This window comes from Lampetra planeri, chromosome 61, assembly GCF_965212315.1.
Source record: "Lampetra planeri chromosome 61, kcLamPlan1.2.h2, whole genome shotgun sequence".
Classification (NCBI taxonomy): domain Eukaryota; kingdom Metazoa; phylum Chordata; class Hyperoartia; order Petromyzontiformes; family Petromyzontidae; genus Lampetra; species Lampetra planeri.
The window spans coordinates 1,253,666-1,267,798 of NC_136167.1; the positions used below are offsets into that span (position 1 = coordinate 1,253,666).

Below are 14,133 nucleotides of genomic sequence, written 5' to 3' on the forward strand. Positions count from 1 at the left end.
AGGCCTCTACCTCCGATTGCGGACAGATGGCAGTGTTTAAGATCTTCGGCATCTCTTGCCAAGACCAAAACCACGGAGCAGCACGTTCTGGAGCTGCTCGTTGCAGATGACTCGCACTTCTCGCACACACGGACGAGGCCCTGCAGCTCGTCGTCAACTGTTTCTCTGCGGCGGCCAATGCTTTTGGCCTGACCATCAGCCTCAAGAAAACAGAGGTGTTAGAACAGCCCCCACCTCGTGGAGTGTACACCCCACCATCAATCACCATCGACTACACCCATCTCAACGCAGTGGAACAGTTGACATGCCTGGGCAGCGTAAAAACCAACGACGCATCCCTCACCAAGGACATTGACGACAGACTTTCCAAGGCAAACGGCTCCTTTGGCAGGCTCCACACACGCGTCTGACGGAGCCACTCACTTCGCCTCACCACAAGGATGCAAAAGTACACATGGCGGTTGCGGTCACCACCCTTCTATACGCCTCAGAATCCTGGGTCCTGTACGGGAAACAGCTTAGGCTGCTCGAGCGTTTCTACCAGCGCTGCCTGCGGTCCATCATGACCATGAGATGGCAGGACGGTGTCACAAACAACAACAGAGTCCTGGAGAGAGCTCAGACACCCGGCATTGAATCCGTCCTGCTGCTTCGTCAGCCACGCTGGGCTGGCCACGTCTCGCCCACCGAGGACAACAGGATGTCCAAAGCGGTCCGCTACAGCGAGCTGCGTCATGGGAGAGGACCTCGCAGACGCTTCAAGGCCCAGCTCCAACAGCAACTGACCACTGCGAGTTTCGACATCCGAAGTTGGGATCTCAGAGTTGCGGATAAACACCGCTGGGCGCTCCACAGCCAACGAAGCGGCTAAAATGGCAGACCGAACGAGGCACGAAGGTTCAACATACTCAGGCCCCGACTGGTCAGGAGTTCAAATGCACCACCTGCCACAAAATCTGCAAGTCAAGGATCGCCCTGTACAGCCACCAGCACTCCTGCCAACTACAATGACCTCATATTCCTTCCCGATCTTGGCAAGCGAAGAACCATCGGACGACGACTACGTGAGTCGTCGGTGACCGAGCTGAGAGCACCAACCCACCACACGAGAGACCGCGGTGAGTGACCGCTGTGGTCGGGGCTGAAGCCCGGCTCTCTCCGCTGTGCCGGCTCTCAGCTGTGCCGGCACCGCAGTGCCTGTGACCTCTCGAGACAAACCCGGCGGGCAAAAAAAAAGTAAATAAATAAAAGTAAAAGTGAAATGTTGAAGTTTTGTTTAGACTTTGAGCGGATCGCCAGGCTTTACTTTGCGCAAAGATTGCGTCACGCTAATACGCTTTGAGCGAAAGGGGTCAGGTGATTTATTTATTTATTACTTTTAAAAAAGAACCCCCATCCAAAAAGAAAAACTCCGAACAAAAATCCTTCACAGCCAAAACAATTACCTCGGCGTCGCGGAATCGTATAAATTCGATCTGCGGACAACGCAGTTCCCAGGAAGGCTAATGAGACCAATTAAGTGCGGCAGGAAATTGCACCAAACCCCACTGCATTTCGTCTCTCTCTCTCCCTGATTCAGAAATCTGTCCCGAACCACAAAGGCCATGTGATCCACACAGTGCGAGCAATTTGATGTCCGAGACAAAGGTAAAGACAAAGATCCCACCGCCCCCCCCCCCCGCTTATAGCCTGAAGAGACTGTTCGGGGCAAGTGTTGTTAGCGAGTAGCACCTCTGAAGGCACTGCACGGCACACGAGGGGGTGAATGGCCAGCACCACCCCGGCCGTCTTTGTCTCCCTAGTTGGCGAGGCGACGTTTACACAGTAGGACCGGTTCAGATAATCGTCACTGGGTGTTGGTGGCCGTGAGCGGGTTCGCCGGGTGCGCTAACCGCTGCGCCACCGCTCCCCACACTCCCAAGATACCCACAAGCGTGTTAACGGAACATAAAAAAACACATCGAGAAAGGGATTTTTGTTGCTGCTAATGTTCGTGAAAATTGTGCGGTTCACACGCCCCACCCCCCTCCCCTTCCCAGCCACTCTTCCCGCTGAGCTCCGCCCCCCCCACACCCCCCACCCCAAGACAACCCCCTCAAAGTAACGACTCCACACTTTCGCAGTCTTCTCTTAGACAAGCGGAGGAGGTCACCCCTCGCGGTTGGCTACGTACGGTGCGACAGACGTTCAGCGTACGTACACGTACGTATTGTTAGCGAGTAGCAGCACCTTAGAAGGCACGGCACACGAGGGGGTCGGTGGGGCCAGCACCACGCCCGGCCGCCTTTGTCTCCCTAGTGACGATGCTGACACACCGCACCAGGTAGTCATTTGAGGCCCAGGACCAGTCCGGATACAATCGTACGGTCGCTGCTGCGGTGTCACGGCCGGACGTGTCTGGCAGGCGATGACTCTGCGTGCTGCCGTCCCTCGCCGTCTTGAGCCGCCCGTTCCGCAGCTCTTCATCACATTCCTCTCCCTCTCTCTCTCCCGTCGACGCCGCCGCCGCCACGGTAGCGGTGTAACGACGGCGATCAGCGGCGCCACGAATTGCCAATCCGGAGGCTCGATTCTGTCTCGAGGGCACCGTGGGAATGGGAGCGGCGCTGCCAGTTTACAAAATCCATCCCCTCCCAGCGGCGTCAGTGGGTTTCAACCACGGGGCTTCATTTTATCACTCGATATCTTTTTCGTCATCATCACCTCTGTGGTCATCGTGATCAAACTTATTGTATTATACCAGGTGTAAGGCCCCAGCAACCTGGCAATCGCAAATGATAGCAGCTCCACGAAGTGGCAGGTTACCACCACCACCACCCCCACCACCACCCCCACCACCCCCACCACCACCATCACCTTCATCATCATCACGTGGGAATAGAGAGCTGCAGCCAAATACTCTGAACGCGTGGTGATGTTGATTTTAAATGTGGAGGGTTAAAACCTGAGCAGCTGTAGAATAATGCACGGTACAACGGAGAGAACGCACCAGGGTCGGGATTAAACCAGCGACCTCCTACACACCAGGTGAGGTAGTTCACATCTCACCACCACGATGCCGGTTTGGCGAGTTGCATGCGGTGGGGTAAAGCGTGTGTACGCCCACCCTCTCGTGGCCGGCGTGGAAGAGTAGGCCAAACACACCCACAAGTGTAGTAGCGGAGCACCCACTCCCCCAAACCCCCCCTCCCACCCCCCCCCCCCCCACTCGGCCCGCAGTAAATTGTCGGGGCTGCTTGTTATTACAGAAACCATTTCCTGGAGATCATTTCCAGGGCTCCTTCTAATGACCGCGTCGTCGTTCGCGAATCCGAGACGCCTGATGCTTTCTAATGGAAAATTTCCTCTCATTCGGGCAAAACTCCAGGAAATGATGAAGCCAAAGGCGCAGCCCTGCAAGTCCTCGCCCAACGCTTCTGCCGGCTACATCTGTACGGAATCGAGTGTTGCCCCTTCGCACTCGAGAATTTTCTCCGCGCACGCTCTCGGGCTTTCTTCCACGTGCAAACGCTCGTTAGTTGGGTCCGAGGACACCTTAACATTGACGTACGCAACGTTGAACTTCTTCCTAGCCACCGTACGTAGCCAACCACGCGAATCGGAGGTGCTCGGGGGGGGAAGGACAACAAACTAAACACAAAGAGACAGTTGTAAAGAAATTAGTTTGTCAATTGAAATGATGATTTGAAAGTGCACAGCTCCAAGTGGATTCCTAACATCGGTAGGGAAGAGCATTCCAGACGGCCGCAGAATCGCATCCGAGAGCGCCGCGCGACGCGGCTGAACATCATCGTTCGATGGCTCGCCAACAACAAGAGCGACAGAGCCTGGCCGTGCTGCTCAGTCCTAGTCCCCTCCCCCGAGTCGTCCTCTCTCTCTCTCCGAGTCGTCCTCTCTCTCTCTGAGTCGTTCTCTCTCTCTCTGAGTCATCCTCTCTCTAAGTCGTTCTCTCTCTGAGTCGTCCTCTCTCTGAGTCGTTCTCTCTCTCTGAGTCATCCTCTCTCTGAGTCGTTCTCTCTCTCTCTCTTTCATAGTCATCCTCTCTCTCCGAGTCGTCCTCTCTCTCTGAGTCGTCCCCTCTCTCTCTTTCATAGTCATCCTCTCTCTCGGAGTCGTTCTCTCTCTCTCTCTGAGTCGTCCTCTCTCTCTCTCTGCGACAGCGAGGAGCGGACGCTGCCCGGCGGCGGCAGTGGTGGCACAGGCGTAACGACTCCTCCATCCGTTCGCCATTCTCGCGTGGGGACTTCGCGTGCCGGCGCTTACCTGCTGCCCGTCTCCCTGCGCCAGCTGCGAGCGCCGGTTCTTGTTCTGCCTGTAGTAGTTGTAGATGAGCATGGCAGCGTACACCTTGCCGACCGTCATGTCCGTAGCTGCGGGGGCGGCACGGCGGGCACGGCGCAGAGGTTACGGCACGCGGGTCGCACACGTGGACACTCTGCCGGGTGGGCGGGTGAGTAGGTGAGTGGGTGAGCGAATGAGTGGGTGCTTGAGTGAGCGGGTAAGTAGGTGGGTGGGTGATTGAATGGGTCAGTGGGTGGGTGAGTGGATAAGTAGGTGAGTGGATGAGTCAGTGAGTTGGTGGGTGGGTGGGTGGGTGAGTAAATGAGCGGGTGAGTGAGTAGGTGAGTGGGTGAGTGAATGGGTCAGTGGGTAGGTAAGTAGGCGATTAGATAAATGGGTGAGTACATGGCTAAGTAGGTGGCTGGATGAGTGGGCGAGTGGGTGAGTGTGTGGGTGGGTGAGTTGGTGAACGAGTGGTAGGGTTGCCACCTTCTCCGCCACACAACATTTACAAGCGCTTCTCAACCAGCACAAGCTCTGCTATTAACACCGTGCAGTTCACTGCGGTAAACTTGGCAACACCGGCACCAGAGATCTCTCGGCATCGCCATAGGAATGTGGAATTTCCACCACTGGCCCGTGCAGGGGGCTGCGGATGGGTTACGAGCGGCGATGCTCGCTCGAGAGAGCAGGAACTCACCGCGACTTGAAATAACAACCGGAGTAATAACGCAGTTAATAGGGGCGGCAATAACACAGCGCTAACATGGATGCTCGCGATAGTGTTATTAAAACCGGGCACAATCAGATCGAAGGCAGGAAATTAAAACCAGGAGGGGGATTGGGGGGGGATGGCGTTGAGGGTTAACGTGACGATGAGGCTGGGGGCTCAGCGGTAACGGAAGAGCCCTGATGCTATCGCTGTGTTGACACAGAGACAGAGAGCGATGGAAAATGACAGAGAGACAGAGAGACACACAGAGACAGAGAGAGACACAGAGACAGAGAGAGAGACAGAGACAGAGAGACAGAGAGGGACACACAGAGACAGAGAGAGAGACAGAGAGACAAAGAGAGAGACAAAGAGAGACACAGAGAGACAGAGAGAGACACAGAGACAGAGAGAGAGACAGAGACACACAGAGACAGAGAGACAGAGAGGGACACACAGAGACAGAGAGAGAGACAGAGAGACAAAGAGAGAGACAAAGAGAGACACAGAGAGACAGAGAGACACAGAGACAGAGAGAGAGACAGAGAGACAAAGAGACACAGAGAGACACAGAGAGACAGAGAGACACACAGAGACAGAGAGAGAGACAGAGAGAGACACAGAGAGACACAGAGAGACAGAGAGACACACAGAGACAGAGAGAGAGACAGAGAGAGACACAGAGAGACACAGAGAGACAGAGAGACAAAGAGAGACACAGAGAGACAGAGAGACACACAGAGACAGAGAGAGAGACAGAGACAAAGAGAGAGACAAAGAGAGACACAGAGAGACAGAGAGACACACAGAGACAGAGAGAGAGACAGAGACACACAGAGACAGAGAGAGAGACAGAGAGACAAAGAGAGAGACAAAGAGAGACACAGAGAGACAGAGAGACACACAGAGACAGAGAGAGAGAGACAGAGAGACAAAGAGAGAGACAAAGAGAGACACAGAGAGACAGAGAGAGACACAGAGACAGAGAGAGAGACAGAGAGACAAAGAGAGAGACAAAGAGAGACACAGAGAGACAGAGAGACACACAGAGACAGAGAGAGAGACAGAGAGACAAAGAGAGAGACAAAGAGAGACACAGAGAGACAGAGAGAGACGCAGAGACACAGAGAGACACAGAGAAACAAAGAGAGAGACAGAGAGACAGAGAGACACAGAGAGACAGAGAGACACAGAGAGACACAGAGAGACAGAGAGACAAAGAGAGAGACAAAGAGAGACACAGAGAGACAGAGAGACACAGAGACACAGAGAGACACAGAGAGACAAAGAGAGACACAGAGAGACAGAGAGACACACAGAGACAGAGAGACACACAGAGACAGAGAGACACAGAGAGACACAGAGAGACACAGAGAGACACACAGAGAGACACAGAGAGACACAGAGAGACACACAGAGAGAGCGAGTGTTGCTCTGTCGCTGCATTCAAGCGCCGCTGCTGCTGCAGCTGCAGCGGCGGCGCCGAGGAGCTGAGTGTGGATCTCCTGCCCGGCGTGGACGGCCGCTGGCGTGCCACGCGGGTCACCACCGGGGGGCGCGGTGCCCGCGTCGGGAATCCAGCCCAGGCCTCGAGTCCCCACGGGCGCATTGCCCTCTTCCTTCTTCTTCTTCTTCGTTGGGGGGGGGGCGCGTTGTCCGACGTTTCACGCCAGCTCGCCAGGAAGCCTCTTTCAGGACCGACACGTTTTGTTGACGGGTTGCTACACCGACGCGCGTGACGATTATCCTGAACCGGCCCTGCGCCTTCCCCTAGGTCGACTCGGCCTCAAACGAGCACCTGGTGCGGTGGCGTGTAAATACATCGCCAACTGGGGGAGACAAAGGCGGCCGGGCGCGGTGCTGGCCACCTCGTGCGTCGCATCCCCGGCCTGCGTAGGTGCTACTCGCTGACGGCACTTTCCCCAAGGGTCTGTGAAAGCTATAGGTGGGAGGGGGATCTTTGTCTTTGGTACGTCGTGGCGGCTTGGAGAGGCCTTTATCCAGCAGTGGATCGACACAACTTAGCCTGGGCTGCGTTGGGTTCCGCTGTGCGTGTGCACTGCAGTGTGAGTGTGCACTGCAGTGTGAGTGTACACTGCAGTGTGCGTGTGCACTGCAGTGTGAGTGTGCACTGCAGTGTGAGTGTACACTGCAGTGTGCGTGTGCACTGCAGGGCAGCGCGAGTGATGGACGTGGTGGGGCTTTTCCTTTTATCGTTGAAGCAGATCTGTCGGGATCTTCATTTAAACCAGATGACAGCCGATTGAGAGCAGAAGTCTCGCACGTCGGACGAGAGACCGGCGGATAAACAGACTCCTCGTAGACTGACGCAGAGACCCACAGACCAACAATGGAGACACAAACCCAAGCACAGAGACCCATAGACTTACATAGAGACCCATAGACTTACACAGTACCCAACAGACTCACACACAGAGACCCAAAGACTAGCAGAGACACAGACCGGAGTGTAGAGACCCACAGACTAACACAGAGACATTTAGACTCACACAGAGACCTATAGACTAACACAGATCCATAGACTAGCATAGTCTATAGCAGAGGTGTGGACTCGAGTCATGTGACTTGGACTCGAGTCAGACTCGAGTCATGAATTTGATGACTTGCGACTCGACTTGGACTTGCATAACAATGACTTTGTCCCACCTATGAGATGTGGACTCGAGTCATGTGACTTGGACTCGAGTCAGACTCGAGTCATGAATTTGATGACTTGCGACTCGACTTGGACTTGCATAACAATGACTTTGTCCCACCTCTGGTCTATAGACCCATTCCTCTGCCCTTACGTGATAATTTATGTCCTATGGGGAAGGCCCATTGCCAAGGCCACACACACACACGGTGGTACTGACGAATGTTGCTCAGCGTGTAGTTGTTGCCTGTGCAACGCCGCCAACGCAGCAGCGGCGGCGGCAGCGGCATCACAAAAAGTCCACGCAGAAAGGCACCCGAGTCGGGAATGGAACCCGGGACCCTTTCGGCCGAGAGCCGTGGGGAGAGCCATGGGGGAGAGCCGTGGGGAGAGGCGTGGTGGAGAGGCGTGGGGGAGAGCCGCGGGGAGACCGCCACGGGGAGACCGCCACGGGGAGACCGCCACGGGCGACTGCGTTGGGATGAGCCCAGTGGCAGCGCTCGAGTGTTCGTCTGCGTGGGGAGCGGAAGAGCTGCGAACCCGGCAGGCCCGAGTTCGATTCCCGCTCGTGGCCACCAGCAGCACAGATCACAGGAGAGCCCCTCCTGACGACCACCCCTGTCAACGACTCATCGCCTGATTAACCTTGTTTATTTTAATTTGATATGTTTATAATGTTCTTAGTATCTTTATGCCTCAATATCCATTGTTTACATAGTACGCTTTGTGGGTGATAAATGGTCACTTTTGATGCCACCGCAACAAATTAAGCCTTTAACGTGGACTTCCTGAACTCGCTTCACGACCAAATCACGGAGCGACGCTTTGGTGGCACCGATTACCGCCGTCGGTGAGAGGGGAGCGGGGGCTCTCGCGTGGGATCTCGACCGGTTCCGGCCCCCCCCCCCCCCCCCCGTGCCGGCCTCAACAGGCGCCACTCACTCACGAGCACTTGCCCCGACGGCCTGCGAGCGCCGTGCGGGGGACCTTTGCGTGCGCTCGTCATTGGTGCGGAGAGCGGCGCGCGCCAGCCAGGGGGGGGCCACAACACCCAACGCAGCGGCACGAGCCACGGCCCCAAACCTCACCCACGTCCCTTTGGCATCGCGAGGAGGGTAGTGTGGGGGGGCGCAACGATGCCAACCCCAGCTGCAATCGCTGATCAAATGCTCGCTTGCAACTTTCACTTGTTGTATCGACGTGTGTGTCTGTGTGTCTGTGTGTGTCTGTGTACCTGTGTGTGTGTCTGTGTGTGTCTGTGTGTGTCTGTGTGTGTGTCTGCGTATGTGTGTCTGTGTGTGTGTCTGCGTATGTGTGTCTGTGTGTGTGTCTGCGTGTCTGTGTGTGTCTGTGTGTATGTGTGTCTGTGTGTGTCTGTGTGTGTGCGTGTCTGTGTGTGTCTGTGTGTGTCTGTGTGTATGTGTGTCTGTGTGTGTCTGTGTGTGTGCGTGTCTGTGTGTGTCTGTGTGTGTGTCTGTGTGTCTGTGTGTGTCTGTGTGTGTATGTGTGTCTGTGTGTGTCTGTGTATCTGTGTGTCGTACGAATCTTGGAACTTCTTTCGCACCGCACGTCGCCAACGCACGCAAGCCCACACACAGCAGCAGTAGCAACAACAGCACCAGTAGCAGCAGTAGCAGCACCAGCACCAGTAGCAGCAGTAGCAGCACCAGCAGCAGCAGCAGTAGTAGCACCAGCAGCAGTAGCAGCACCAACACCAGTAGCAGCAGCAACAGCAGTAGCAACAGACCGTCCCACCACAACTAGGCAGGGCTCTCCTGGAGAATAAATTAATTAATTAGTCGGGTCAACCGCCTGGCTGGTCGCCTATGGTTTGCACCGCTGGAGCCCGGATTGAACCCAGGCCTCTACAGCGGCGCCCGCTCAGGGTGTGACCCCCCCCCCACCACCCGGGCCACTCGGCCATGACGACGCCTATCGCTGCCTCTCGGCCACTAATGGCTTAGGGAGACATCGGCCACTAATGGCTTAGGGAAACATCGGCCGCTGCACTAATTGCTGACACGCACGCCGGCGCGCATTAGCCACGCGCACATTCCCACAGCCCTTGCTTCACCAGCCCTGCACGGCTCGAACGGCGTGGGAGACAGCCGGTCCCGTGTGGCTGTGAGACTGTGAGACTGAGTGACTGAGTGACTGTGTGACTGTGAGACTGTGTGACTGAGTGACTGTGTGGCTGTGAGACTGTGTGACTGTGTGACTGAGTGCCTGTGTGGCTGTGAGACTGTGTGACTGTGTGACTGAGTGACTGAGTGACTGTGTGACTGTGTGACTGAGTGACTGTGTGACTGAGTGACTGAGTGACTGTGAGACTGTGTGACTGAGTGACTGTGTGGCTGTGAGACTGTGTGACTGTGTGACTGAGTGCCTGTGTGGCTGTGAGACTGTGAGACTGTGTGACTGAGTGCCTGTGTGGCTGTGAGACTGTGACTGTGTGACTGAGTGCCTGTGTGGCTGTGAGACTGTGTGACTGTGTGACTGTGAGACTGTGTGGCTGTGAGACTGTGAGACTGTGTGACTGAGTGACTGTGTGGCTGTGAGACTGTGACTGTGTGACTGTGAGACTGTGTGGCTGTGAGACTGTGTGACTGAGTGACTGAGTGACTGTGTGGCTGTGAGACTGTGACTATGTGACTGTGAGACTGTGTGACTGTGTGACTGAGTGCCTGTGTGGCTGTGAGACTGTGTGACAGCCAGTCCCGTGTGACTGTGGACTGACTCCCCGTGTGACTGTGGACTGACCCTGAAGCCTGTCATATTTGGACGTTGCGTGTCTCTCTCTCGCCCCTCCACGTGTAGAATGACCGTCACGCGTGTAGGATGACCGTCACGCGTGTAGGATGACCGTCACGCGTGTAGGATGACCGTCACGTGTGTAGAATGACCGTCACACGCGTGTAGAATGACCGTCGCGTGTCTAAGGCAGCGGTTTGGCTGCCGCTAAACATTTCCACCATGACGAGGAGGACGAGGAGGAGCCCCACCTCGTTGGGCCATCACTTGTGGCCAGGGTCCGCTTCCGCTTCCGGAAAGAAAAAACAGCTACACAGCCGCTCACTGGGGGCCTGACTCATGGTAAAAAAGATAGTTATTTAAAGTAATAGATTACTTCTAAAAGTAATACATTACTTTTAAAATTAATATATTACTTTTAAAAGTAATACATTACTTTTAAAATAATTTTTTTAAATCCGATTTTTTTTTTAAAGATTAGTAAATGAAATAAAATGATTAAAACTATATATATTTTTCAAAATGTTAGATATATATTACTTTTAAAATTAACAAATTTTTATACTTATGAATAAAAGTCAGATTAACATGTTGCAGGCTTTCGCGACCAATATTAATCATAACAAAGGTGTGTGGGTGTTCGATGGCGTGGATTTAAATGTGGTAACGTCGCGTGATGAACCTCACTGGCTCTGTCGGGGGTGGTGGAGGGTTACGACACAACATTCACACTCTACGCGATCTAACCCAACAAAAACCTTAATTACGAATAAATAAAAGTGTTAACCAATATAGTAAATGCATTTTTTCAAGAAATAAATGGGGGGGGGGGGGGGGTGCTCCACCTCTGTGCGGGGGCACCAGCAGGTCCAGCGTCTTGTGGGAGATGTTGGGCCAGATGGCCATCATCTCCCGGCGCAGCTCGCTGTCGCACTCGAACTTGTCCGCACCACCTGCGGGGGGGGGGCGAGAGAGAGAGGGGGGGGCGAGAGAGGGGGAGGGGGCGAGAGAGGGGAGGGGGCGAGAGAGGGGAGGGGGCGAGAGAGGGGGGGGGGGCGAGAGAGGGGGGGGGGCGAGAGAGGGGGGGGGGGCGAGAGAGGGGGAGGGGGCGAGAGAGGGGGAGGGGGCGAGAGAGGGGAGGGGGCGAGAGAGGGGGGGGGCGAGAGAGGGGGGGGGCGAGAGAGGGGGAGGGGGCGAGAGAGGGGGAGGGGGCGAGAGAGGGGGAGGGGGCGAGAGAGGGGGAGGGGGGCGAGAGAGGGGAGGGGGCGAGAGAGGGGGAGGGGGCGAGAGAGGGGGAGGGGGCGAGAGAGGGGGAGGGGGCGAGAGAGGGGAGGGGGCGAGAGAGAGGGGGGGGGGCGAGAGAGGGGGGGGGGCGAGAGAGGGGGGGGGGCGAGAGAGGGGAGGGGGCGAGAGAGGGGGAGGGGGCGAGAGAGGGGGAGGGGGCGAGAGAGGGGGAGGGGGCGAGAGAGGGGGGGGGGCGAGAGAGGGGAGGGGGCGAGAGAGGGGGAGGGGGCGAGAGAGGGGAGGGGGCGAGAGAGGGGGAGGGGGCGAGAGAGGGGAGGGGGCGAGAGAGGGGGAGGGGGCGAGAGAGGGGAGGGGGCGAGAGAGGGGAGGGGGCGAGAGAGGGGGAGGGGGCGAGAGAGGGGAGGGGGCGAGAGAGGGGGAGGGGGGCGAGAGTTTAGAGGTCAGCGGCAGGTTCCCCGCTCCGTCGCGCAGGTGTCTGTGTGTGTGTCTGTGTGTGTGTCTGTGTGTGTGTCTGTGTGTGTGTCTGTGTGTGTGTCTGTGTGTGTGTCTGTGTGTGTGTCTGTGTGTGTGTCTGTGTGTGTGTGTGTGCCCACCCTTGGCGATCTTGATGTCCAGGGCGGTGCGGATGAGCGCCATGAGCGTGGTGGTGAAGTGCACGGTGCGATCTTCCGCGATCGGCATGTCCATCCGCACCAGGCGCTAGCGGGGAGCACGCAGGCGCAACATCAACAATAGGAGCAGCAACAACACCAACAGCAGCAGCAGCAACAACATCAAACACGAGCAACAACTACGGCAGCAACATCAACATCAACTACAGCAGCAGCAGCAACATCAACAACTACAGCAGCATCAACATCAACAGCAGCAGCAGCAGCAACAACATCAACAACTACAGCAGCTGCAACATCAACATCAACAACTACAGCAGCAGCATCAACAACATCAAACACGAGCAACAACTACGGCAGCAACAACAACATCAACAACGACAGCAGCAGCAACATCAACAACTACAGCAGCAGCAACATCAACAGCAGCAGCAGCAACAACATCAACAACTACAGCAGCTGCAACATCAACAGCAACAACTACAGCAGCAGCAACATCAACATCAACAACTACAGCAGCAGCAACATCAACAGCAGCAGCAGCAACAACATCAACAACTACAGCAACATCAACAACTACAGCAGCAGCAACATCAACAGCAGCAGCAGCAACAACATCAACAACTACAGCAGCTGCAGCAACAACATCAACAACTACAGCAGCAGCAACATCAACAGCAGCAGCAGCAGCAACATCAAACACGAGCAACAACTATGGCAGCAACAACAATATCAACAACTACAGCAGCAACAACTACAGCAGTAACAAAATGAACTACAGCAATAACAACAACAGGAGCCACATCAACAGCAATTCAACAACACGAACAACTACGGCAACAACTACGGCAACAACAATATCAACCGCAGCAGCAACAACAGGAGCCACAACAACAACTACAGCAGCAACAACGATATCAACAGCAACATCTACAGCAAAATACAACAGCCGCGACAACATCAACAAGTGTCAACATCAGCAACAACAATACCATGCAGACGCGGGAGCAGCAGCAAACATTCATGTCAACATCACCGATGACGAAGCATCAACAACATCAACATCGACATGATATCACAGTGACAATGACAACACCATCATACCATGGCTACAACATGACAATGCAACAGCAGCAGCCAGACTGACCATGTCACAACCCCAACAGCCAAGACGTCAACAATAACACAACAGACACACCAACACACTATGTCAACAATAACAGCACGACAATACAAGAACACGGCAATCGAACAACGAGAACACAACCTACGGCAAGACGCACAGATGGCATGCGATTGGTCTGGGTGAGATCACCGCGTGGGTAACGATGCCCATTGTTTTACGATGGACCTCCACCACCCAGCGGCAGACAGATCAACAATTCGCGTATCGCAGGAGATTGCATCCTGCATCAGCATCATCATCAGCAGCATCATCAGCACCAGCAGCCTTTGCTGATTCCGGCATCATCATCAGCAGCTGCTGCTGCTGATGATGTCTTCTGTGTGTTTTGTATTGCCCCCCCCCCACACACTCCGATTAGCACGGTGGGCTACGCACGGCGCGATAGTAGAGTCAGCATTGTTAATTACAGACTCTGTTAGTCTAATTATAAGTAGACGTAGTTAGTCTACTTATAAGTAGACGAAGCGAGCGCAGAAGCGATGTTGTTGAAGCGTGGCTGTGAGACGGCGCAGACCAACAGCGCCACCCACCACCCTTGCAGACTTGCAGCGTCCGACCAGGTCACGGATGGGGGGGGGGTATCATTGTGGGGGACGTGGAGGGTGATGTGGTGGTGGTGGTGTAAGTGGAGGGTGATGTGGTGGTGGTGGTGTAAGTGGAGGGTGATGTGGTGGTGGTGGTGTAAGTGGCG

General features: G+C 55.2%; 1 protein-coding gene across 1 annotated transcript in view; it reads right to left on the reverse strand.

Annotated features, from left to right (window-relative positions):
• The window catches only part of LOC144736608 (voltage-dependent P/Q-type calcium channel subunit alpha-1A-like), a 141,966-nt gene that overhangs the window by 18,384 nt on the left and 109,449 nt on the right, over positions 1-14,133 (reverse strand). The window contains 3 exon segments of the mRNA XM_078619175.1: positions 4,264-4,370; positions 11,246-11,353; positions 12,239-12,344. Coding sequence (XP_078475301.1) covers positions 4,264-4,370; positions 11,246-11,353; positions 12,239-12,344 — 321 coding nt within the window.